Here is a 27,232-nt window from a genome sequence, read left to right on the forward strand (position 1 = left end):
CAGCGATGAATATTGCGTTCGAAAAGAGGAAAGAAAGTACGTGAATGTGGAGGAGACAGCTCTGTATGTGAGTGAAGTTGGGGCCCTACTCCAACTTCACTCACATACAGAGCCGTCTCCTCCACATGCCGACATGTCCGGAACACCTCCCCAGGGAGGCGTCCAGGAGGAATCCTGATGAGATGCCAGAGCCACCTCATCTGGCTCCCCTCAACGTGGAGGAGTAGCGGCTCTACTCCGAGTCCCTCCCGGATGACCGAGCTTCTCACCTTTCGCGTTCAGACGAATTTCATTTCTTTGGCTCGCTCTGGGGCATGCAGGTCCTCGCAACCGTGCCAGTGGGCAATTTATGGATTTTATGACAATGCTTCGGGCCGGTCCAAATTCAGACGCGGGCAGGAATTGGCCCGCGGGCCGGACATAGGGTGCCTAGTGTAAGGAAACATACACAAGTTGTCGTTCGGAAGCGAATCAGCACTTTATTTTGAAATGCACCGGAACTTAAAGTGACTTGACAACTAATGAATTTGAGAGACGTTAGGCTTACTCGCGCCATCCAGGCAAATTTTTCTCCACTTACGCTCACGGAAGCAATGGCTGTAAGCTGTAATCGTTTTGTTGGATAACTTCATTACAGTTCATAAGAACAATACTGTGGAAGAAACTAAGTGTTTTTGTTGTTTCATTTGCAGTTTTATTCGTTGTGTTTGACACTGGATGGAAATCAAGGAAACAAGACACTTTGAATCCTGACTCAAGTGTTTTATACATGAGTTTGGCTGGCTGAGGAACTGTGATAAGGTACACAAAGTACATAACGCACAGAGGGATCAGTACAGTAAAAAGCCACACCACAGTGAGTTGAGGAAACAACAAAAGATCCAAACATGGCTGACAAAGATATATCCAGCGTTGTCAACATGGAGACGGTAGACTTTGAAGAGAATTCACGTCGACCTTCGCATTCCAAGTCATCAGTCCACAGTGCATCGAGAGCTAGTGGGAACTCCAAGCACTCATCATCCTACAATTCCGTTCTGGAGGCATCTGCCAGAGCCAGAGCTTCGGCTGAAGCAGCGGCAACCAAGGTAGCATATTCAAAGAAGCAGTTGGAAATTAAAAGGCAATGAGCTAGGCTAGACATAGATTTAGAAGAATAAGCAATTGAAAAGAAAGCAGAAGTGGCACGGGTGAGAGCAGAAGTATTGGGAGCAGCTGCAGCTATAGAAAATGAAGTTGTGCTTAGCTTAAAAAGTCATTTGCCAGCACATGTGGCTCAAAAACGCACTAAAGATTATGTGCAAAGCCAAACACAGCTCAACGTGAAGTCCCATGTACAAACCGGATTCGGTTGATGTTGGGAAATTGTGTTTTTTTTTTTTTTTTTTATGCCGGATGCCCTTCCTGACGCAACCCTTTGCATTTACCCGGGCTTGGGACCAGCACACGGGAGACACTTACATGTGCCCCCTTTCTATACAGTTTGTCCCCACAGGCGTCCCGGGCGTGCTGGAGTCTATCCCGGCAGTACGCGGGGGACACCCTGAACTGGTCTCCAACCAATCGCAGAGCTCAGAGAGACGAACAACCATTCTCACTCATACTCACACCTAGGGGCAATTTGGAGTGCTCAATCGGCCTACCAAGCATGTTTGGGAGGAAACTGGAGATTATTATTATTATTATTATTATTATTACAAACCGGATTTGGTTGAAGTTGGGAAATTGTGTAAAATGTAAATAAAAAAAAATTAAATGATTTGAAAATCCTTTTCAACCTATATTCAATTGAATACACTACAAAGACAGCATATTTAATGCTCAAACTCAAAGTTTATTTTATTTTTCAAATAATAATTATCTTAGTATTTCATGGCTGCAACACGTGCAGTAGAAATTGGGAAAGGGCATGTTTACCACTTCGTTACTTCACCTTTTCTTTTAATCACACTCAATAAACGTTTTGGAAGAGAGGAGACTAATTCTCTTAGCTTCTCATGTGGAATTCTTTCCCATTCTTGCGTGATGAACCACTTCAGTTGTACAAGTTGAATGGTTGTTGTCTTCCCTGTCGTATTTTACGCTTCATAATGCGCCACGCATTTTCAATGGGAGACAGGTCTGGACTGCAAGTGGGCCAGGGGAGAACCTGGACTCTTTTACTTCGAAACCACGCTGTTATAACTTGTGCAGAATGTGGCTTGGCATTATCTTGCTGAAATAAGCAGCGGCGTCCATGAAAAAGACGTCGCTTGGATGGCAGCATATGTTGCTCCAAAATCTGTATGTACTTTTCAGCATTTATGTTGCCTTCACAGAAATGTAAGTCACCCATGCCATGGGTACTAATACACCCCCATACCATCACAGATGCTGGCTTTTGACCTTTGCATTGATAACAGTCCGGATGGTCCGCTTCCTCTTTCGTCTGGAGGACACGACGTCCAGTGTTTCCAAAAACAATTTGAAAAGTGGACTCATCAGACCACTAAACACGTTTCCATTGTGCATTAGTCCATTTTACATGAGCTCGGGCCCAGAGAACCCGGCGGCGTTTCTGGATGTTGTGCATAAACGACTTTTGCTTTGCATGGTAGAGTTTTAACCCGCTCGTACTGATGTAGTGACGAACTGTATTTACTGACAGTGGTTTTCTGAAGTTTTCCTGAGCCCATTTGGTGATATCCTTTACACACTCATGTTGGTTTTTAAGGCAGTGCTGTCTGAGGGATCGAAGGTCACGCTCATTCAGTCTTGGTTTCCGGCCGTGGCGCTTACGTGCAGTTATTTCACCAGATTCTCTGAACCTTTTGATGATATTATGGACCATAGATGTTGAAATCCCTAAATTCCATGCAATTTTGCTTTGAGAAATGTTGTTCTTAAACTGTTCAACTATTTTCTCACGCAGTTGTGGACAAAGTGGTGAACCTCGCCCCATCCTTGCTTGTGAATGACTGAGCACGTTTGTGGAGGCTGTTTTTATACCCAATCATGGTACCCACCTGTTCCCAATTAGCCTGATCTCATGTGGGATGTTCCAAATAGGTGTTTGATGAGCTTTTCTCAGCTTTCTCAGAATTTTTTGCCACCTTTCCCAACTTCTACTGGACGTGTTGCAGCCATGAAATTCTAAGTTAATTATTATTTGGCAAAAAAAAATTAAGCTTATCAGTTTGAACATTAAATATGGGTTGTCTTTGAATATGGGTTGAGAAAGATTTTCAAATTGTTGTATTTTGTTTTTATTTACATTTACACAATTTCCCAACTTCAACCGAATCCGGTTTGTAGCTTACAGTGGAGTCTGGCGCCGTGACCCCACACATAGTCAACCACCTGCGGCAGCTGAGGAGAGGCCCTCACACAACGCCTGCAGACCATCAGTGAATGAGGAACATGAAGAAAAGAAGCCGTTCCAAGAGGCAATCGACACACAGTATTATGGCCCCCCATTTCATGGTGCAATCAGACATTGTGAGTATAGTCTCCTACGACAGTCATCACCCACATACGACACCACCAGGGATGGATGACTTCAGGCCTTCGCGTGATAACCTCAGGCCTCTCCAGGGTGACATCGGAACCCCGGCTTAGCCTTCACATGCAGCAAGGCACACATCTGCCCCAAAGCCACCGGACAGTCCACATATACAACATTCTCCTCCTCATGCCAGCCCTCCACACATGATAGACTTTGCCAAGTTTCTTGCTCGCAAAGGATTTGTGGCTACTGGCGTCACAAAATTTGATAAGATAATTTTAGGGCATGGCAGTCCTCACTCCTAAATGCAACACAAGACTTGCGTTTATTATATAGTGAGGAACTGGACCTCTTAGTGAAGTGGCTCGATAATGACTCGTTTGAACATGTCAAGAGGATCCGTGCTGTTTATTTCACAAAGCCTAAAGCTGCCCTACAACTGTCCTGGAATAGACTGCATAAATGCTACGGCACACAAGAAATAATTGAAAATGCCCTGTTCAAAAGAGTGGACGATTTTCCCCATCCGTCTGCTAGAGACAACACAAAGCTAAGGTTGCTCAGTGATCTCCTCATGGAGCTATTAGCAGCCAAAAACGATGGATATCTTCTTGACCTTGCTCACCTCGACACGCCTCGTGGGATAAAGCCTATTGTGGAGAAGTTACCTTCAAGCTTGCAGGAGAAATGGCTCAGTGTAGGCACAAAGTACAAGGAGCGCTACAGGATATCGTTCCCTCCCTTTTCGTTTTTTTGTCGACTTTGTGTATGGCCAAGGCAAGTCTCGAAACGACCCAAACTTCAGCCTGTCCATCAGTAGCCAGCCGTACGGCAAAGTTGAGAAAGCTCCATTCAAGCCAAGTGAATTTAAGACTGCTGTATCTGTGTGCAAAACAGACGTGTCTGGTACCCCTGATGCAAACACCTTAAATTCCGCAGACGATGGAAAGGAAAACAATGACCCGGCTCGTTATTGCCATGTGCACAAGAAAACACATCCATTGGAAAAATGCAGATCATTTAGAGCAAAAACATTACAGGAAAGAAAAGACATTCCTAAAAAACATAAACGCTGCTTTAAATGCTGCGCCCCAAACCACCTTGCCAAGGATTGTCAGGCATCATTGAAATGTGGTGAGTGTGACAGCCAAAGACAGAGCTCCGCTATGCACCCAGACACCTCTCTGCCTCCCGATCAAATGGCCCCTCCACAAATAGACACAGTGGCACAAGGCAATTCCCCACTTGAAGTGACGTCACGATGCGCTAAGGTTTGTGGCAAGGGCAACCTCCCACGCTCATGCACAAAGGTGTGCCTGGTGCGTGTCTTCCCTCAGGGCCAGCCAGATCGCTCTGTCAAGATGTATGTCATACATGACGATCAGAGCAACCGCTCACTCGCCCACTCTGAATTTCTCCACCTTTTCAAAGTCAAGAGCAGCTTCTCCCCTTACCTGATGAAGACCTGTGCCAGTACCACGGAGATGATCGGCAGGAAGGCGGTGGACTTTCAGATCGAAACAGTGAATGGAGGTGTGTGCCTAGACCTTCCACCTCTCATTGAGTGCTATGAAATAATGAATAACAAATCTGAGATTCCAACTCCAGAGGTAGCCCTCGCACATACGCAATTGAAACAGCTCGCTCCTCCCATTCGCAAGCTGGATCCTGATGCAGAGATGATGATCCTGTTGGGGAGAGATATGATACGTGCACACAAAGTGAGAGATCAAGTCACGCACCTTTTGCCCAGCTCCTGGACTTAGGCTGGGTCATTATAGGCAAAGTCTGCCTTGACGGCACACGCAAGCGTCTTCAAAACTCATGTGCTTCAAAATGGGCGTCCGTCACTTCTCATTCCTTGCCAAAACAGCATCAGTGTGAAAGAGAAACCATGCAACACGGGGGAGGACAAGTATGGCCACACAACACATACATTGAAACCATTGCCAGTCGAGAATCAGCTCAGGCAGACTGTTTTCCAGCAAGCAGACAGCGACAACAAGTGTGCCATGTCTAATGAGGTGGAGCTTCCTGTTAGCGTGCTGAACCGAGCCATGTCGACAAGCCCTTTTACGGTGTCACCGTGCCCAAGGACGTGGCCGTGTCCACTTCGCTGCTGAGCATCAACGCCAGCAGCCCAACGGGGCAGCCCAACGTTTTCACCCTGGTCGGCGGCGACCCGTCACGGCAGTTCGACATCAGCTTCGATACGGGCGTGCTGTACCCGCTGGACTACGAGACGGTGCCGCACTACCGCCTCACGGTCAGGGCCACCAACATGCTGACGGGCGCCAGGTCCGAAGTTCAAGAAGTATATAAGTTTATCCGTGTCTGCTGGTTTTGGCGTACAGCGCTCTGTAACGCTGTCCTGATGGGAGTAGTTCGAACAGACTGTGACCTAGGTGAGAAGGGTCTGTCGTGATGACCAGGCTGCAATGGATGCAGAGAGGACACATAGTACAAACAGTGTAGACAATTCAAAAAAGGTGTGGAGAGCAGGATGTTATTGCACAGTAATGACTCTGAGACTCTAAGAGTGGTGTGACTTCATCAGAGCAACAGCCTGGGGGAAGAAGCTGTCTCTGTGTCTGCTGGTTTTAGTGTACAGAGCTCTATAACGCCGTCCGGAGGGGAGTAGTTCAAACAGACTGCAACCTGGGTGAGGAGGGTCTGTAGAGATGTTACTTGCATGTTTCCTGGTCCTGGACAGGTACAAGTCTTGGATAGATGGGAGGTTGGTCCCGATGATCTTTTCTGCAGTCTTGATTGTCCGTTGCAGTCTATGCTTGTCTTGTTTGGTGGCCAATCCAAACCAGACAGTAATGGAGGTACAGAGGATAGACTGGATGATGGCAGTATAGAAGGTCTTCAGCAGCTCATGTGGCAAGTTGAACTTCCTGAGCTGTCTCAGAAAATACAGCCTCTGCTGGGCCTTCTTCCGGGCAGAGTCTATGTGGCCGGTCCATTTCAGGTCCCGAGAGATTGTGGTTCCCAGGAACTTGAAGGTGTCTGTGGAGAGAATAGTATTACTGCGGATAGTGAGGGGTGAAAGTGGTGAAGGGCCTCGCGGGTTCAGCTCCAGGTGGTTTTGGCTGCACCAGTGGACCAGCCGCTCCACCTCCTGTTTGTACGCAGTCTCATCACCGTTCTGGATCAGTCCGATGAGAGTAGTGTCGTCTGCATACTTCAAGAGCTTCACAGGAGGGTCACCTGCGGAGAAATCGGTGTAGAGAGAGAAGAGCAGTGGGGAGAGGACGCACCCCTGAGGGGCTCCAGTATTGGTGGTCCAGGTGTCAAATGTGATGCTCCCCAGCCTCAAACGCTGCCTCCTGTTGGTCAGGAAGCTGGTGATCCACTGACAGGTGGAGGCAGCCACCGCGAGCTGGATGAGCTTCTGTTGGAGGATGTCAGGAGCGATGGCGTTGAACGCCGAGCTGAAGTCCACAAACAGGATCCTGGGGTACGTTCCTGGGGTGTCCAGGTGGTGCAGGATGTAGTGCAGTCCCATGTTGACCGCGTCATCCACCGACCTGTTTGCCCGGTAGGCAAACTGGGGGGGGTCAAGCAGGGGGCCCGTGACATCCTTCAGGTGGTTCAGCACTAACCTCTCGAAATATTTCATGACCACAGATGTCAGTGCGACAGGTCTATAGTCATTCAAACCTGTGATGGCGGGCTTCTTGGCCACTGGAACGATGGTGGAGCTCTTGAAGCACGAGGGCACCTCACAAGCTCCAGGGAAGGATTGAAAATCCGTGCAAATGTGGGACTTCAGACTTTCAAGCAGGAAGGTGACACGCCGTCTGGGCCCGGTGCCTTCCTGATCTTTTGTCTCCGGAAAATCTGGCGCACTTCCTCCTCGCGGATCTGGAGTGCGGGCGCGGCCTCTGCAAGAGAGAGAGTCGGTGACCACGGTGATGGAGGTGTAGACAGAGCAGTTGTGGGGGGAGGTGAGTATGTAGATTGTGCTGCAAGAGGTCCCATTGTGTGGGAGGACCGATCAAACCTGCAGTAGAACCTGTTTAGCTGGTTAGCATGCCTTGGGTTCGCCACAGGACGGGGGGTTCATTTCTTGAAGCCCATGATGCTCTGCAGACCTTTCCACACTGTTGAGGGATCAGGATTGGCAGAGAGGTGTCTCTCCAGGCTCTCCCCGTAACACCTCCTGGCTTTCCTGACCTCTCGGTTCAGAGTGTTTCTGGTCTGCTTGAACAGGTCCCGGTCACCGCTCCTGTAGGCCTCCTCCTTGACTTTGCGCAGCCTCCTGAGGTTCGGCGTAAACCAAGGTTTGTCGTTGTTGTACGTGCAGATGATCTTAGTCTGCACACACAGATCCTCACAAAAACTGATGTATGATGTGACAGTGTCAGTGAGTTCATGCAGGTCTGAAGTTGCAGCTTCAAAAACTCTCCAATCGGTGCAGTCAAAGCAGGCTTGGAGGTCCCGCCTTGACTCCACTGTCCACTTCCTCACAGTCCTCACCACAGGCTTAGAAGTTTTTAGTTTCTGTCTGTAGGCCGGGATCAGATGAACTAGACAGTGGTCCGAGAGTCCTAAAGCTGCACGATCCACAGAGTGGTATGCATCCTTAATTACGGTGTAGCAGTGTCTGTGCCCCTCTGGTGGCACACGTTATGTGCTGTCTGTATCTGGGGAGTTCATGTGCGAGGTTTGCGCTGTTAAAATCACCCTGAACAATGATCAGTGAGTTTGGTAATTTTTTCTCCATGTCTGTTACCTGGTCAGCCAGCAGCTGCATGGCTTTGATCGCATGTGCGTGTGGTGAAATGTAAACATTTCGATCGATAACAATCGAGAAGAACTCACGTGGTGAATAAAAGTGGATGTGGACGTGGTGGTGCAGGACCTCAACGACAACGCGCCTGTCTTCCAGAAGCCTGCGTACTCGGCCGTGCTGCCTGAGAACGCCATGATCGGAACCAGTGTCCTACAGGTGTCTGATCACGACTCGGACAAGAACTCCAGGGTGAGCTACGAGATGGTGTCGGACATCCACGACAGCAGCGACTACTTCCACGTGGAGCGCAACAGCGGCCTGCTGCTGACGGCACGGCTGCTTGACTACGAGCGCAGGCTGCGCTTCAATTTTGTGGTGCGTGCGACGAAGGGGGCGATCCGACGCTCAGCAGCATCGTCAGCATGTGTGGGCGTGGCTGACACCAACGACAACCCGCCCGACTTCAGCCGGACACTCTACGAGACCTTTGTCAGCCGGCTGGCGCCGCCGGGACACTTTGTCACCTGCGTTCAGGCCTCGGACACCGACATGGGAGACACTCAGAGGCTCAGGTATAGAAGAACCTTGAAGTCACATCTTAAATGAACCGGAAGCCAATGTAAGTTGGCTAATATTGGGGTAATGTGATCAAATTTTCTCTTCCGTGTGAACAGTCTCGCCGCAGCATTTTGTACTAACTGTAGACGTTTAATACTGGACTTAGGAAGACCATCATCAAACACCCACCTCCTCAAAACCTCCAAGACAAACCTCCGCTCCATGGGAGGCCGGACTTTCTGCTCTGTTGCCCCTGAACTGTGGAATGCCCTCCCAGTCCACCTGAGAGCACCACAGTCAGTTGACACATTTAAAAACGCCCTTAAGACATTTGTTTTTAAAAAAGCATTTCTGTAGCACTTTGAGATTCTATGCAATGTAAAGTGCAATATAAATATAATTGATTATTATTATCATTATTATTATTATTAAGTTCCAAAATCCTTTGTAATAAACTGTAATGTAACTTAGCACTCTACCAATAGGTTGATGAGTATATGCATTTAGTACTATCGTTCAACAATATGTACAAGTTTTTTTATTGTCAGCAGCACTTAGAAATATTACTTGAATGTGGTGAATTTATAATCGCCCAAATTAAAACAAATGCAATTTTCCAGCTAGTTTTCTTTTCCATCCTCATGTTAGCCTGTGTATGTACATATATATTAAAAATGAAATTTTGCTTTTGAATTTAAATCTCTAAATTGCTATATCCCTGCTAAACTAAATTAAACTGGTAAATATCAAATCAAAAACTGCGAAATCAGGAACCATCGATGCTCCTGCAAAGATCTCTCTTGTTGACTCTTAAAAGTGGCTTCCAGCTGCAATCTTACAAATTAAACTGCCTTCTTTATTCTCACGATTTCTGATTAAACAATCTACTAATCTGGAAACATATCACATGACAAATATTCAACAAATTAATCATAATATTGTAAATGAATATATTGAAAAAATGAAACTAGAGTTTGTGCAATTATTAATCTTCATCAATCGATTTAATCTCTTCTCACAAAATGTCTATTAACCTATCTGAACAAAGAAGACATTTACAATTCAAAGGGACCAACACAGTACCATATTTTCTGCACCATAAGGCGCTTCGGGTTAAAAGGTGCAGACTCAATTGCAGGGTCTATTTTGTATTTAATCCACACATAGGGCGCACCGCATTATAGGGCGCATGCATGCCATGATTTACGGTAAACACAAAAACATAATGGGAGCAAGACAGTGAGTTCAGTTGTACTTTATTCTACTGTTTAACCATTTACTCTACTGTACTCACATTACTGTTACTCGATATTCATTCGCAAATCTGTCCAAGTCCTCATTTGCTGTATCCAAATTAAACAGTTGGGCAAGTTCGCTACTAAACATGCCAAGTTCCCTCTCATTGTCTTGTCGTCACGTTGCTCTTCTGCAGTGAACCTGGCTTTCCAAAAAGCTTTAATTGTGCCTTGCAAGCATTTCTTTGTCCATGCCATTTTAGAGGGTCCTAATGCTGTTTACTTTGCACAAACGATAGTATTTATTTACCAATGGCGGCGGAGGTACGTACTCCTCTGATTGTTTTTTGCCCCAATCTACATAAAACATAATGTCCTCTGATTGGTTCATCGGGTCTTCACATTACACCTGAATATTACGGAAGCCTCACAAAACAACTTTACAGGTTTTGGAATTTGGTCCACACATAAGGCACACCTTATTGAAAGACGCACCTTTGTTTTTTGAGAAAATTAAAGGCTTTTAAGTGTGCCTCATGGTGCAGAAAATAGGGTACTCCAAATCTTTCCTCTTAAGCGCATACTTTTTATGTAAAGCATCATTAACTAAATATTGACCCAAATGTATCCTTAATTTAGACCAGCTCAGTGGCCTAGTAGTAGAGTGTCCGCCCTGAGACTGGAAGGTTGTGGGTTTAAACCCCGGCCGGGTCATACCAAAGACTATAAAAATGGGACCCATTGCCTCCCTGCTTGGCACTCAGCATTAAGGGTTGGAATTGGGGGGTTAGATCACCAAATGATTCCCGAGCGCGGCACCGCTGCTGCTCACTGCTCCCCTCTCCCCCAGGGGATGGATTAAAATCACATGGGGATGGGTTAAATGCAGAGGACAGATTTTACCACACCCAGATGTGTGTGTGACAATGATCATTGGGACTTTTGGGACTTTAATTTGATCCCAATCAACTAATACTCCTTCCTTCTCACTTTGCTTACAGCTATTTTGATAACAAAAAGAGTGACTCCATGCTGTCACAGCTCACGTACATCTGCCCGTCGATCTGCCAGCTAACGTGTCCCCAGTCTGAAAGCAACCTGCCATTTACGAGCTCCTGCTCTCAGATGGTGTCTGCGCAGTGTCTTCGCTGCTCCTTCTCTGTCAGTGTTCCAGTCTCCCACTTCCCTTTTACAAAATAAACCAGTTTGTGTCGCATGTGGTCGTCCTGTCCTGCTTCTGACAGTATGAACTGACCAACTCACGACCAGCGCACAAATTCCTGGAATGGATCAAGTGGTTCGCGTGGAGGGTCATCGACAAATTATCCGAGGAGGTGAAGAATCTCACCAAGCTGATGCATCAGATGTGCCAGAACCTAGCACCCACAACCGCTTTGCCAACTCCCATTTGCGCTGCGCAGTTGCGCCCAACACCTGAGGCCCCACCGGCCACTGCACCAATGTCGGTTACGGATGTTCTGGAACCCAAGGTCGGAAGCCCGTAAAGATTCGACGGTAATCCCCGACAGGTTCGTGCATTTTTTTCGAGCTGCCAAATTCAATTGTCCTTTCAGCCTTGGTCTTTTTCCACCGAGGCCACAAAGGTGCCCATCTTAATCTTCTCAAAGACCATGCCTGAACACAACATCAATGTTCAGTCTGTTCTGCACTGCCTGTACATCCGAGCCTTTCCGACCTGCGACCTCCAGCCGGCCCCCTGCTGTGTTTCTCCAGCCCCTGCCAGTACTGCGGCGACCATGGTGCCGCATCCTTTTTCCCTCCAATGGGAACATGGTCATCCTGATGGTAGTGGACCGTTTATTTTAGCAAAATGGCACACGTCTCCCTGCTCAAGCTACCATCGGCAAAATAGAGCATGTCCTCTCCCCGTGCTTGAATGACTTTCCTCTGGGCACTCCGGTTTGCTACCATATTCCAAAGACATGCATGACAGGCCGATTGATCACTCCAAATTGCCCATAGGTGCGAATAGTTGTCTGTGTGCCCTGCAACCAGTTCTGGGTGTATCCCGCCTACTGCCCGAAGTCAGCTGGGATAGGCACCGGCGCGCTCGCAACCCGCGTGAGGATAAGTGGTTCAGATGGAGGGATGGCTATTGTAACCCAACACCATGACTTTTACCTGACCTGAAGCTTTCAAGCAATACTATAACAAATGTCAATTTTTAAAACATGGGTTGATACTTATATGGACCCAGAAAATGGAAATGTCTGGATAAATCCTTCTCGCATCTAATCCAATATCTATTTTAAATGCAGCAAGTCAGTATTTGCATCCACTCACAAATGAACTAGGAATATTGTTTATACATAGATTTGTGTAAATGTAAAACCTTCCTGAAAGTACTTATATCAAAAACGGATTTTGAGACACATTTCATTTCATTGAAATAACTGAGAGATAACGGCAGACAGACACACAGACATGCAAAATACAAACTACTTAACATAAAGTAGCTTTGCTTGAGATGTATTATAATGATAATAATAATTATTATTATTATAATAATAATAATAATAATAATAATTATAATAATAATAATTATTATTATTATTATTATTATTATTATTATTATTATTATTGCGCAATGGGACCAAAAAAGGATCAGGGAATGCCGATGCTTTGGAAGAATTCAAAAATCAGCTGAAAACTCTAGGAGCTCTGGGGTAAAAAAAATCAGCAGAGAACTCTCAACACTCTTCAAGAGACTGGAGGGGAGATCAGAGACATTAAGAGGAGTATTATGGAAATGGAGACTCGATTGATTGGATTAGAAACCAAGAAATTGCATTTCTCAAAGCTGCGAATCCCAAGAAAGACCAGCTGATAAAAATTCTCACCAACAGAGTAGAAGATATCGACCAACAATATAAACTCAATGATATGATCATCTCTGGGCTCAAGATCTTGCCTAGACGTCTGCACAAATGTAAAACCTGTCTAAAAGTACTTACATTGAATATGGGTTTTGATACGAATGTCAAACATTATACTAAATTGTTTCCTAATGCTGAAATATTTTGTGTACATTATCATGTTTCTAAGGGTGTATTCAGACCTAACTGTTTGGTCCACTTTAAAAGGACCAGGGTTCCATTCTAACACTGGTCCGGACCTTTTATGCTTGTGTGAATACACGCAAACAAATCCTGGTGCGGATTAAAGAACCGGATTTAGACCACAAAAGTGGTTCGCTTCCAAACAAATTCTGGTGCGGTTCGCTTCAGGTGTGAATACAAACAGCGTAGATCTGAACCAACAGCAAAATTATGCAGAGCAGGAATGCAGGACATAGGACTCGCATGTTTTCCTCTGTTTCCAGGTCTGTGCTCTGTGTGCCGCCCTGGTCATTGTTGTCCAATGGGAGCACAGATCGTTAGAAGCGTGGATGTGTTTACAAAATATACTTCACTCGCAAAATGTACAGTATGAATAGGAACCACACTAAACGAAAAAAATTAGGTCTGCTTTTGGCCCAGACCAAACAAGCGGACTAAAGGACTTTTTGGTCTGAATACACCCATAGTCAAATTAGATAAGAACTCTGTCATACAGCAGTTTAAGATCACTGGACCTTGTTCATATCAACCTCTTCCCAATATGAACCTAATAACCCTAACTCTGACTGCATTAGAAGAGCCTCAAGCATTTTTGGTACCTTTTAATCAAATATCTGTGAAAGATGAGTGTCATGCCCTCTTCCAGCCAGCTGTGAGGGGACTGCCATGTGACTCTAAGAGGGTGTGTGCCTGTGTGCGTGCGTGTGTGCATGCGTGCATACGTGTGTGTGCGTGTGAGTGAGTGAGTGAGTGAGTGAGTGAGTGAGTGAGTGAGTGAGTGAGTGAGTGAGTGAGTGAGTGTGTGTGTGTGTGTGTGAGAGAGAGAGAGAGAGAGAGAGAGAGAGAGAGAGAGAGAGAGAGAGAGAGAGAGAGAGAGAGAGAGAGAGAGAGAGAATGTGTGGTTATTGTAGCAGGAGAAACTGCTGAGTGTGATGTGATGGCATTTTTGCATTAGTACTTGTGTGAACAAGGGAGTTGGGAGCAGTTGTTTTCAGGACTCACAGGGAAGATACCCTTGGGAACTTCTTACTGAAGATAATGAAGATGGCTGAGGTAAGATAATTTCATAAATTCTGTTTATTCCCACACTGCAGTGAAGCAAGTTTGATAAAGGTAAACTGAAGTAAAACCGTGTAGATCCCTGACAGGTACAACTTGGCTTTTTTGGAGGTATTAGTACATTTGCCACATTCATTAACTTTTATCCCTATTTGAAATTCTATAGCAGTCATTGTGATTAGGATAATAACTACTACCCATCAAAATATTACTTCATATAAAATGACTACCCGACAATTTAAATAACCGGATTGCTATGTTTTGATCCCAGACGCACGCATTTAATTTACATTCAGGAAAGGTTTTAAATAGACATTCCAATATTTCCTTTTTATTATTCTTAACCATTTATTCCATTAATGTCCATTTAAGCGGGACTTTAATTTATCTAGAACAGTGGTTCTTAACTTTGTTGGCGGTACCAAACCCCACCAGTTTCATATGCGCATTCACTGAACCCCTCTTTAAATACAAAAATAAATGAAAAATAAAATACTTTTTTTCAAATTCAAAACATCATTTTTTTTTTTTTACTGGCGCACAAAATGACCAAAGCATGAACATCATCTTGTTCAAAGTAGAAAACCAACACAATGCATGAACAAAGTGTGACCTCTGCTGTTGCCTTTGCGAGACCAGTTTAGATAAGCGTCATCACATATTTACACGATAAATCAGGTGTGTTCGGACCTGTGGAGGCTCTGCCGAACCACTAGGGTTTGATCGAACCCAGGTTAAGAGCCACTGATCGAGAACTATCTTTATTTTATCTTTATATTTAAATGTATTTTGTTATAGGTTAATAATCATAGCTAAAATCAAAATTTTCATCATCTCAAAGTCAACTAAAAACGCACACAGGAGTGGTACTTGTACATTGTAACACTGTAATGCTCATGATCTCATTTATCCATTCTTTGTACCACTTAGCCTCACTAAAGTTCCAGGTGTGCTGAAGCCTATCCTAGCTGAATTTTAAATGAGAAATGAAATTCTATAGTGGTCATTTTGTTATTTAAAATTAACTTATGGATATGCACAATATACACACTGCTTTTACCAAAAATATTTTGTTTATACTATGTTAAAAAGAGATTTGGATATTAACTACTACCTATCAAAATATGATGTTGAAAAAGTGACCATATCAATTAATATAAACCACATGACAATTTAGATAACCGGATCGCTACGCTTTGATGCCAGACGCACGCGTCTGATTTATATTCAGGAAAGTTTTTTTAATACACATTCCAATATCTCCTTTTTATTATTCTTACCCATTTATTGCATTAACGTCCATTTAAGCGGGCCTTTAATTTATCTAGAAAAATCTCTATATTTGAATGTATGTTGTTATACGTTAATAATCATAGCTACAATCCAATTTATCTATCATCTCAAAGTGAACTAAAATGCATACATGTTTGGTACTTGTACAGTGGAATACTGATCTCATCTATCCATTCTCTGTACCACTTAGCCTCACTAAAGTTCCAGGTATGCTGGAGCCTATCCGAGCCGACTTTTAGAAGAGAAATGAAATTCTACAGCAGTCATTGTGTTATTTGAAATTAACTTATGGATATGCACGATATACACACTGCTTTAACCAAAATAATTTAGTTTATACTATATTAAAAAGAGATTTCGATATGAATTACTACCCATCAAAATATGATGTTGAAAAAATAACCATATCATTTCATAGAAACTGACCACATGACCGTTTAAATAGCCGGATCGCTACGTTTTGATGCCAGACGCATGCATCTATGTAACTTACATTCAGGAAAGGTTTTTAATACACATTCCAATATTTCCTTTTTATTATTCTTAACCATTTATTCCATTAACTTTCATTGAATCAAGCCTTTAATTTTTCTAGAAAAATATCTATATTCAAATTTATTTTGTTATACATTAATAATCATAGCTACAATCCAATTTTATATCATCTTGAAGTGAACTAAAAATGAATACATGTTTGGTACCTGTAAATTGTAATATTGTCATGCTCATGATCTTATTCTCTGTACCACTTAGCCTCACTAAAGTTCCAGGTGTGCGGGAGCCGATCCTAGCTGACTTTTAGATGAGAGGTGGAATGCGAAATGCAAATCGATGCCAGCACACTGCCATGCATATTTTTAGAATGTGGGAGAAAACCGCAGAACCCAGAGATAACCAACACAGACTCAGGGAAAACATGGAAGTCCACATAGCCCCAATGCAAATGCTGCGATGTTAGTCATAGATAATCAGCCTATTGAGGCGGATACACCACATTTTGGTGCATGTTTGCATCGACTTTTATTTTTAATATTAATCTGAAGTCTGATAAACAATCATGAATAGGTTACTTGAGATGTTAAGATGTCTAAGAGCACATCACACTGGTGACCTGTTGGCCAGTAGCTGCTTTGGGGATAAATTGTTTGCGTACTTCATTCAAAGATAATAGTTGTAATTGAGAGATTAAAATTTAACTTATATTGAATGTTTTAAAACTTAAGTTGGACTAGAACATTTTAGGGAGTTATTCATTGTTACAGTTTCATTTAACTTTATAAGACATGCTGCTGAGCTTTGCAGCTCCCTGTGCTTTGTGTTACAATTAAAAGTTGGTATCTTCTCTACGGATTGAATCGTATCGTATTAAACAAACATTTACATGTGCTTAAAGCCATTTACAGGAAATTAAGTCGTTTGAATAATTAAAAATGTTAACGGCAATATTTTCCCTGTACCGCAAAAAAATATTGGCTCCAAACATCAGTTATTGAGCCCAGTTACTAATCAGTATCGGCCTTGAAAAAATAATATATCAGTCTATCACAAACGTGTAAAAGAAACACTAAGCATTTGGAGTAGAGAACAGTTATTTTGCAAGGCTGGCCCTGGCCAATATGGCAACCCTTCACTTACATACACTTAAGTTTCATATTTACCATTGTTGTTAATTTATAAGATTTTCTGTGGTCACATCAACAATTTTTCCTTTCTCGCCACTAGGTTGTAATGAGAACTGATACTTTGGTACCAAGCCAAAGGCAATATTCTAAAAAATGACGGTACTGCCTTTTCAGCACTACCTGAAGTAACATTGGTAACAAAGGAAGGAGGGAGATGAGGCTGCCTCTTTTGTTTTGTTTAAGGGGGTGTAAATGAGCGGTTATCTAGCAAACCCATGCAGCGTCTGATGACGTGCTTCCCTGCTACATGTGCTCTCACAGCATGCAACATGGCAGTGACACGCGCATTGGCGTCATCTACAACTGCAGCAATAGCAGCACCTCCATTTGTTGAAAAGAAAAACACCAAACAGTCATGTATTGTGCATTTAAGGTACTTTGCATTTGGGGTTGATGAGTGGGGATTAATCATTGATCCTCAAATATCTGTATGCGAAAGATGCCGTCACCGTTTCTAGACAAGAAGGGAAACACATCCAACTTAGCGAAACATCTAAAACAGGGGTCTCAAATTCAATTTACCTGGGTGGAGGCAGAGTCTGAGTGAGGCTGGGCCGCATCAGGATTTCCACAAGAAAAGCGCTGATAAAACATTCCAATGTTCTCAAATATCTTTATTTTTAACACAAAATAATGAATTAAATAAATAAATGAAAAATGAATCAAATCAATCAATCTGTAATAATAAAATAATGATCATACAGCAGATACAGACGACTGAAGAAACCACATATTGACTGACAAGAAAAGCGCTGCTAAAACATTCCAATGTTCTCAAATATCTTTATTTTTAACACAAAATAATAAATTAAATAAATTAAAAAATTAATTAAAAAAAAACTGCCTTCGTAATCATCCCACTAATGACATAGCTAGCTTCGACTGCTGCATTATTCTCTGTGGTTGCTGTCTTAAAGAAATCGTGTTGCCTCAGCAGACGTTAGTGTAAGGCTGGCAACCGAAAATACCAGGGAGATGACAGAGCCAACCCTCTCTCATCTCGCTGGTATTTTTCGTACTCATCAGCATGTCTAGTTGTATAATGAAGTTTCAAATTGTATTCCTTGTGCACCGCAACATTTTCAGTGCAAAAATGACACGTCGGGGTGCCCCTGTGCTCAACAAAGAAATATTGCACTCCCCACTTTTCGTGAAATTGTCTGTGCGCATCACCGACCTCTCTCTTCACTGCAGGCTTTGAAAGAGACATCTTTGGGGCTCTGTAATATGTGATTCCACTTGGAGTCAGTCTCGGGTTTAACTTTAACTTTCAGTTGCGCGGGGCTGTGGTGCATGCGCACTATCGCTCTCCGATCGTTATCGGAGAAAGGCGTATACATGGCAGATCGTATCGGATAACGACAGTTAACCGAATTTCTCAAATGTCATGTAAATACACTTACTGTTAAGTTTAAGTTTCACTCACGACCCGCCTTCAATTAATTGGAGGACTGTTGGCGCCGAGCGGAGTCGGCGGCTTCACGGTTTCTCCTCCGCCCAACTGACTGGAGAAATGAATAAGTGAGCGAGGCGATGTCCCTCCCTCCAGAGCCATATACCTCACCGTGATTGGTTCATTCAGCTCCGCACACGACAAGTGTCATTTATGTCAATCTTGCGGGCAGCACTGACATTAATCTTTCTGATCTAAAAGAACGACATCCAGACTTGTACAAAGAATTCAAGGTGAGTGCATTTTGATTCCTGTGTTACCGTTGTTGCCCACATCTAATAACGTTGCTATAAATTTAGCCTTTATGAGCTGTTTGGCGATGTACCGTTAACTTTATGTCCAGCATCGTATAGCACAGGGGTGGCCAACCAGACTAAGAGCCACAATTTTTTACTGTTACCGCAATGAGCCACATCATACACATGAACTACCCCCAGCCCCCCACCAGTCAGAGACTAGCGCCACATTTTTTATTGTGTTACCGCAAAGAGCCACATCATACACAAGCACACGAAAACTAACACCACCCGAAGCGAAAACCCACGAACACTCCCCACAAATGTTGATATTTAGATTAGATTCAAATTTATTGTCATTGTACAGCGAAAAGAACTTTGATATCCAACCAGAAGTGCAAAAAAAACAGTAAAGTACAGAGTAAAAAGTAATACTGAGCAATAGGTACAGTGCAATCAGGTAAATATGAGGTGTGTTATTCTATGCGGGATAATATACATGAGGGACGAGTACGGATATGACTAGCTAAGTATGTACAATAAGGTGCAGTAGAACAGATATTTGCAGGCGGTACTAGAATGCTAATTATGAATATAGGGTTATAAATATGCAACATAGTGTCAGTATAACCAGATATGAACAGATATGTACAAGGGGAGTAAGAGTGATGAATAAAAATATAGGATAGGAATGCAGTAATTATATGCAGATATGGACAGTATATGCAGGTAATACAGGATGGGGGATGAGGGGGGGATGAGACGGGTGGGGGGTGGGGGGGGTGACTGGGTGTGGGGTTGTTGTGCTGCAGGGTGCAGGGGGAACGTAAAGGAGCCGCATGAAACCAGGCAAGGAGCCGCATGCGGCTCGCGAGCCGCGGGTTGGCCACCCCTGGTATAGCATAATAATTAGGTAATGTTGCCAGACAACCATTTACTGAATCGCTTAACGTAACATTAAACAACCCTGAAATAACGCATGTTATCAAACGTTATTAGTTGTTTTGCTTGTGTGTGTGTGTGTGTCCGTGCGTGCGTGCGTGCGTCCAGTTGTAATAGACTATCATTCATTATCATTCTGTCATTAAAATTTTTGAAATAGGATATCACAAAAACGGTTTCACCATCAGTGATGCAAAGAACTGTGTTAAAAAAAAACAGTGTTAGGCAATGGTGTTGTTTTCTCATTAAGGGGATAAAATAATTACTTGTCCCAACAAAGCTGTTGATGTTATTGATTGAATAAACTAAAAGTGAATAAACAGTGATTGAATAAATGAACAGCGATTCAATAAACTAACAGTAATTCGAGCGGATTCTAGCCTAGACAAGTGAGGAGTTTTTGGGTTAACTCAAGTCAGTAAGCAATTGGTTAAGGCCAGTGTTTTAACACGTGTTAGTGTTTCAGTATGCGTGGCGAAGCAAACTATGTTTTATTTATTTAGTTTTTTTCTCGAAGCACACTAGTCAGTAGTCACACACAACACAAACGGAGAAGAGGCAGAAATGCAGAGACAGGAGCAAGCTGATGAAAACATTTTCAAGGTGACGATACAAACATTATTTCAAATTTATTGAGGTTAACGGCAAAAACATGCACACAATGTGTACATTATGTATTTTTTAACTAACGCAAATAGTTACCTTCTCTGGTAATGAATAACTTTTATTTTAGAGTAATTCAGTTATTTACTCAGTTACGTTTTTGAAAACGTAGTGAGTAATTATAACATTACTTTTTAAAATCAATGTTCCCCAACATTGTTCGCCACAATACGTCTGTAAATTACTGCTTGCAATCTATATGTGTGCATGTGTTAGTACAGCCTCTGCTGTTTTTCTACAGTCATTAAGCTATACCCACTAAATTAAATCTCAATGTTCGTAAACTTTTCACAGTATCAGCCAGATGAGGACTTCAACGGGGAGGACAGACCAGAGCCAAGCCAGCAGCATCATCATACCCATCTAACAATAAAGGATGCTTTTCAGAAGTGCATAAAATATGACCCTGACTTCACATGAAGCAAAGAAATTAGATTGGGAAGTTCTTCTATTCATATGCATGGATCACATTATTGTTTAATACTTGATGAAGGCTATATACTGCAACTGGTTAGTAAATAAGCACATTATTATTATTTTTTATACTTAAATGCTACATGCACTATGATGCACAGTATTTTATTTTATTACTTAATACTTGAAGGGTAACCTAGACTGAAAAAACCCTAATTAACAAAAACAAATTTGAGGTAATCCGTCACGGTCAATATTTCAGCGTCAATCAATTTAAAAACTACTCAACTGGTATAACCTCTGTGTTTTACCTTCAATTATTGTCATTTAAAACCGACCTATACATATACTATATATTTTTGCCCGAATTTGAAGTAATTAAATAGGATTGATTACTTAATGGGACAAATTATTTCAGTTTAACCTGAAAATGCTTCCTGAATGTAACCAATTTAATACATTGGAACTGGTTGTACACACACACGCGGGCGCGCACGCATGCACACCCACACACCCTTCACACGCTTCATACAATAATCACACACACAAGAATCACATTCACACACCCAAAGACTCACCCATGTACATTACACACACCTGCTCTCAGATCCTTATGACCAAACGTGTGCCTATACCAGGGGTGTCCAAGTCCAGTCCTCGAGGGCCGCATTCCTCCATGTTTTCCAAGTTTCCCTCGTTAAACACACCTGATTCAATGATCAGGCTCCTGCACAGGTGTGTTTAACGAGGGAAACTTGGAAAACATGTAGGAATGCGGCCCTCGAGGACTGGACTTCGACACCCCTGGCCTATACCCTTTTGCCAGTTTGCCTGTATGCCCCTATGAGTCACAGTGCCTGTTACTTTTTTGCCAATAATTCAGTAAAGCAATCAAAACTGAACCACGCCTTCCCACCTGTGTTCTGACCGACACCCGGGGGTGAAAAGACCATAACCATCCGAGCCAACCCCCTATACAGTCCTCAGGCTCCCCAACAATAGTGGTAGCAGTTTGCATTATTTTATTGCAATGCTTTTCCTTATTCAGATTTGTTTCAAGACTACAGTTTCAGTTCGACTTCACTTTGTTGGTTAATGCAGTTATTGCAATTTGTTTGTTTTATCACAGTAGATAGGTTTAATTAGATTTCAAAAACCAGAAGCCATTCATTTACAAATGTGATTGCACTTTAGTTTACATATTTAAATCTTCAGCTATTAAGATGTGATAGACAGTTTTTGCATGATTTGAATGAGGCAAAATAACATGCTTTTTCCCTGGAATATATTGTTATAATTGTTTGTTTCAGATGTACTGTAATTATTTTCTGAATAAAAATTAAATTTGGTGTTCAAAAAGTCTTTTTCAAACTTGAGTCTTGAAAAAGATGGGGTCGTCTTATAATCAGGGTCGTCTTATATTTGGGCCAATACGGTACTTTTTTGTCACACTGTAACATAATAGAATGATTAAGTTTGTAATATTTCAAAGGTTCAGATCTTCTTAAAAATGGTTGTTCACAATCTTCACATTTCCACATGAGCTGATACCTGAGAAAAAGTACAGGTATAGGAAGGCGGGACAATTAAATTAACATATCTGCTTATGATATTGTAAAGAGAGCACTTACCAAAATAGGATCTTCTTTGCTAGCTGGTTCTCTTAAGTTAAAAATGATGTGACATTAGTACAATATTTAATGGGTTTACAAAAACTCAAAGTACATTGATTAACTTTAGGATTATGACTTAGTGAACATAGTGGTGACCCTTGAGGTCTAGCGCGGAGGGCGCATCAGCTGGCCAGCAGGCGGAGAGAGGAAACACTTGGTCAATCAGTGCTGCAGGGACTTTAGTGCGCTCAGTAGTCAATGTGTGACTGTCATGGTAGTACGTCATGTGATTTCTGTAATATTTTATTCCATACTAACTATGTCAGGCAAAAGAAGAAAGTAGTCAGATAAATATGTATACAACACGGATTCACATGTGTCATGGAATGTGATGGGAGTGAGCGTCCTATTTGCATGATTTGCAATGCCAAGTTGAGCAACTCTTTTCTCGGACCGGCTAAACTAAAGGAGCACTTCTTGAAGCTGCATGGAAACATAGTATACATGAACACAACACTTGTTGAATTCAAGATGAAGAGAGCCAAATTTAATGAAAAGGGCCACTCTGCCTGCTCTTGGATTTATTGCTGTTAACAAACCAATCCTCACAGGATCGTACGAAATTGCTTACCTGATCACAAAACAGGGCATTTCATGAAATGTGTTGGTTTTGTTCTTTGAAGAAGATGATGTTCATGCACAGCTCTTTTGTGCACCAACATTTAAAACAATAATTACATTCTATGTCTTGAATTTGAAAAAATGTGCATACAAAACTGTTGGGGTTCGATACAACAAGTTTAAGAATCACCGCCATTGACATATTTAAATGCTGGAATGACCATTCCCAAGTAAACTAAACTAAACTGAGCTGCATATAATGGCAAATAACATGAATGTTCTCGAGCGGGTCATTTTCTTGAAAAGGAATAGTATAGATATAGAGGTTGTGGGTTTGGCTACCGCCTTCCTGTGCGGAGTTTGCATGTTCTCCCCATGCCTACAGGGGTTTGCTCCAAGTAGTAGTTCAATTATCTCCCACATTTAAGGACATGCACGGTAGGCCGATTGAACACTAAATTTTCCGTCAGTGTGAGTGCGAAGGGTTGTTCATCCATGTGTACCCTGCGATTAGCTGGCAACCCTTTGCCTACTGCCTGGAGTCAGCTGGGATAGACCATAGGGTATAATTTTATCCATCAAACCATTTTGTGGATGAAACATGGGAAGCCCAGACTTCCCTCTCCCTAGCCACTTCATTCAGCTGATCCCAGGGCATCCCAAGGCATTCCCGGACCAGCTGAGGCACATAGTCTCTCCAGCGTGTCCTGGGTCATCTCCGGGGTCTCTTGCCTAAGGAACATGCCCGGACACCTCACCATGGAGGCGTAATAATCAGGTGCCTGCGCTACCTTATTTGGCTCATCTCAACTAGGAAGAGCGGTGGCTTGACTCTGAGTCTGTCACGGTTGACCGAGCTCCTCAACCTATCCCAAAGGGAGAGCGCGGACACACTGCGTCGGAAACCCATTTTGGCCGCTTGTATCTAGGAACGTGTTCTTTTGCTCGTGACCCACAGCTTGTGACAGTAGGTGAGGGTAGGAACATACGTAGATCTACTGGTAAATCGAGAGCTTCGCCTTTCAGTTGAGCTCCTTCACAACTCATACAGAGTCCGCATCACAGCAGATATTGAACAAATTCGATATCCTGCTCCATTCTACCCTCACTCATGAACAAGGTCTCAAGATTTGAACTTAAACTCCTCCACTTGAAGCAAAATCTCATCCCCGATCCAGAGTGGGCATTCCACCCTTTATTCCAGACTGAGGACGATGGTCTCAGATTTAGAGGTGCTGATTTTCATCCCAACCACTTTACACTCGGCTGCGAACCAGTCCAGTGAGAGATCCCAATTTGTAGAAGCCAACAGCACCACATCGTCTGCAAAATGCAGAGATGAGATACTGAGGCCGCCCCTCAACGCCTCGGCTACACCTATAAATTCTGTCCATAAAAATTTTGAACAGAATCAGTGATAAAGTGCAGACTTGACAGTGTCAAACCTGTACCAGAAACAAACTGACTTACTGCCATAAATGTGGACCAAACTTTGACATTGGTGGTACAGGGACGGAACTACCCTTACCAGTGGGCAGCCACCTAGCCCACTACGCGCCTAACTCCCAAGGCTCATTGAAGGGGAAGACCCATGTTTCCTTTTCAGGTTGCCTGGTCAGACTCCATGTGTGCAGGCCCGACCAACAGACACTCACCTTCGAGCCCCACCTGCAGGCCTGGCTTCAGTAACAAAAACATCCACTACGATAAGAGGGGGTAAAAATTAATGAATCAAAAGCACATTTATAATGTGGGCTTGGGAAAATAATTACCTTCCTCTCTTTGAATGACCAGCAGCCGTCATGCATGTGTGTTGGGCTTGTGTGTGCGTGTGCGTTGTGTGTGTGTGTGTGTGTGTGTATGTGTGTGTGCGTCTCATGAGATGTATATTGTGTTAAAGTAAGCAGCATCAGAATTGTTTTGGATTAGCCTAACTGGACATTTTTTTTAGCTGTTCACTGATGGATTTTGCTACTGAGAGATGAGAAAAGTTATTTTTTTTAACTTGACCATAGTTAAAAAAGGGTGAACACAAGCCAGAGCTAAAAATTAAAATTATTAAAATTGCTAAGATGAGATAAGATATTTACCTAAATGTTTACTGCTCTGTTTTTACTGTTCACATGAAAAATTATCATTTTCAAAACATTTTGAACCTTGACATTTATACTTTGTTTGGTAGGCTATCTGTTGCACTTTGTTGAATTGCAACTGTGACAACTTTAAGCCTGGAAAGCAGAAAAGACGTCAGTGTGAAAACTGCAAGCATGGCTGGGTTGCACACGGTAAGATCTGAAATGCTTTCTCATACGATTGACTTGGAGTTCCACAGCTCTGAAAATGGATGACAGGCCATTCGTAATTGACATTACTGTAATTTCTGGACTATAAACCGAACCAGGTTATAAAATGCACCAGCTAAAATTAGGGGAAAATCTTGATTTATTCATATATAAGCCACAGGTGTTTTATTGTTGCATTATCATTTGTAATAGAATATACACAAAGAGGATTCTCAGGAAAAAGATGGTTCTTTGGGCACGCATAGGGATGAAGGAGCTCTGCAAACATGCATAACCTCAGCGACAACTATAATAGACTTAATGTGCAGGGAACACGAGCAACATACAACTAATAATAAATAAAATAGGACCACTTACAGGGTTAAAGTTGGCAATGCGATTCAAGCTACACATAAAGCTCCAGAGAAGACATGACCCGGAAAAAAAAAATACTGAAAAGGGTGTTGCAGCAAGATGTCATCAAAAATAGCCCAGTGCTCACTAGTGGCCAGAGGAAACCTCTACACTAAATGCAGCAGCCCTATTTTCTTTTCAAGTTCAAGTTCAAGTTCAAGTTTACTTTATTGTCAAAAATCCTATGTAACAGGGTTACCACAGAAGTTTGAAATTGCGTTTGACCAGTCTCCAATGTGCAGATTAACTAAAAACATTTAAATAAGACATTGACATAAATCTCTTTCTTTCTCACACACACATACACACAACACACACAACACACACAGCTAACTTACTCATACTGAATTTACAATTCTTTCTCTAACATATTCATTCACAACATAAACACAGACAATGCACACTTACACATTGCAGTCATTCATTTTGTCTCCCATAATGATGATTTGTTCATGAAAGCTTACTTTCTCCGGTAATGTCGGTCTTAATCTTGTTCTATTTCTTGTCCGTGCCAATTGTGAAGCACTATTTGCCTGGTGGACGAACATGCGATTATCAAGCCGCTCTTCTCCCCAGTGACCCTGTGTCTGGTCACATATCCCTCTGTCCAGCAAAACGGTGCCGCACAACAGTGGTCCACAACCATAGATATGCCGCACCAAACTACAAACAGCAGGCGTTCAAAGCTTGTGCAAAAAGTAGCGGCTCATAGTCCGGAGTATGTAGTCAGTAAAATTAAGAGGGTATTCAGAAAATGCATAGTTTGCTGTGTGTTGGGCCCTGCTGTCAATTGAATTACATTTTAATGACAGTGGAACATCAAGTTGCTAAATTGGGTCCACGAGCTCATTTGTAACCTGAAATGTTCATGAATCGAGGAATTATTTCCCATTAAAATGAATGGAATTGCTATTATTCAATTCCAGCCAGTTTTACTTGAGTTTTTTTTTTCCCAGCTTTGGTTATACTTTTGAATTAGCTCTATGAAAATTTGGTGGTATAAGTAACAGCCCAAGACCTACAAAAAGGCTTTAAGCTCAACAAACGGGAAGTCAGCCATTTTGAATTTATTTTAAAATTCAGTATGGCTTTTGTCACGAACGGGGCAGGACAAACAGATGCAGCACAAACTTAAGTTTAGTAGGAAAGGAAAAGGAAAGTGGGAGAATGAAGTTCTGGGCAGGGTAGCAGCAACGGGAAAACAGGACTGAGGAGGAAGGAGAGTCTGGAGAGTGGTCGAGGAAAAGGTGGAATTGGGTGGTGACAGGTGTCAGGACACGGCTAGGCGTTCACGGGGTTGAAGGCAGGCAGGCAGGCAGGCAGACAGGCAGGCAGGCAGAAAGTCAGGCAGGCAGGCAGGCAGGCAGAAAATATCAGGGCAGGCAGTTGGGCAGGCAGACGGGGGATATCAGGAGAGAGGAACAAGCGTCGTCGGGTCAAGCAAGGCACAGCAAACTCACAG

General features: G+C 42.9%; 1 protein-coding gene across 1 annotated transcript in view; it reads left to right on the forward strand.

Annotated features, from left to right (window-relative positions):
- Window positions 1–14,003: 14,003 nt before the first annotated feature.
- LOC148400128 (zinc finger protein basonuclin-1-like) overlaps window positions 14,004–27,232 on the forward strand; it is a 32,916-nt gene continuing 19,687 nt past the window's right edge. The window contains exons 1-2 of the mRNA XM_088371562.1: window positions 14,004–14,151; window positions 25,257–25,359. Of these exons, the coding sequence (XP_088227688.1) occupies window positions 14,137–14,151; window positions 25,257–25,359 (118 nt within the window). The 5' untranslated portion in view covers window positions 14,004–14,136. The remainder of the gene's footprint in view (window positions 14,152–25,256; window positions 25,360–27,232) is intronic.

Source organism: Syngnathus floridae, chromosome 3, assembly GCF_059516105.1.
Source record: "Syngnathus floridae isolate MCC-2025c chromosome 3, RoL_Sflo_1.0, whole genome shotgun sequence".
NCBI classification, from domain to species: domain Eukaryota; kingdom Metazoa; phylum Chordata; class Actinopteri; order Syngnathiformes; family Syngnathidae; genus Syngnathus; species Syngnathus floridae.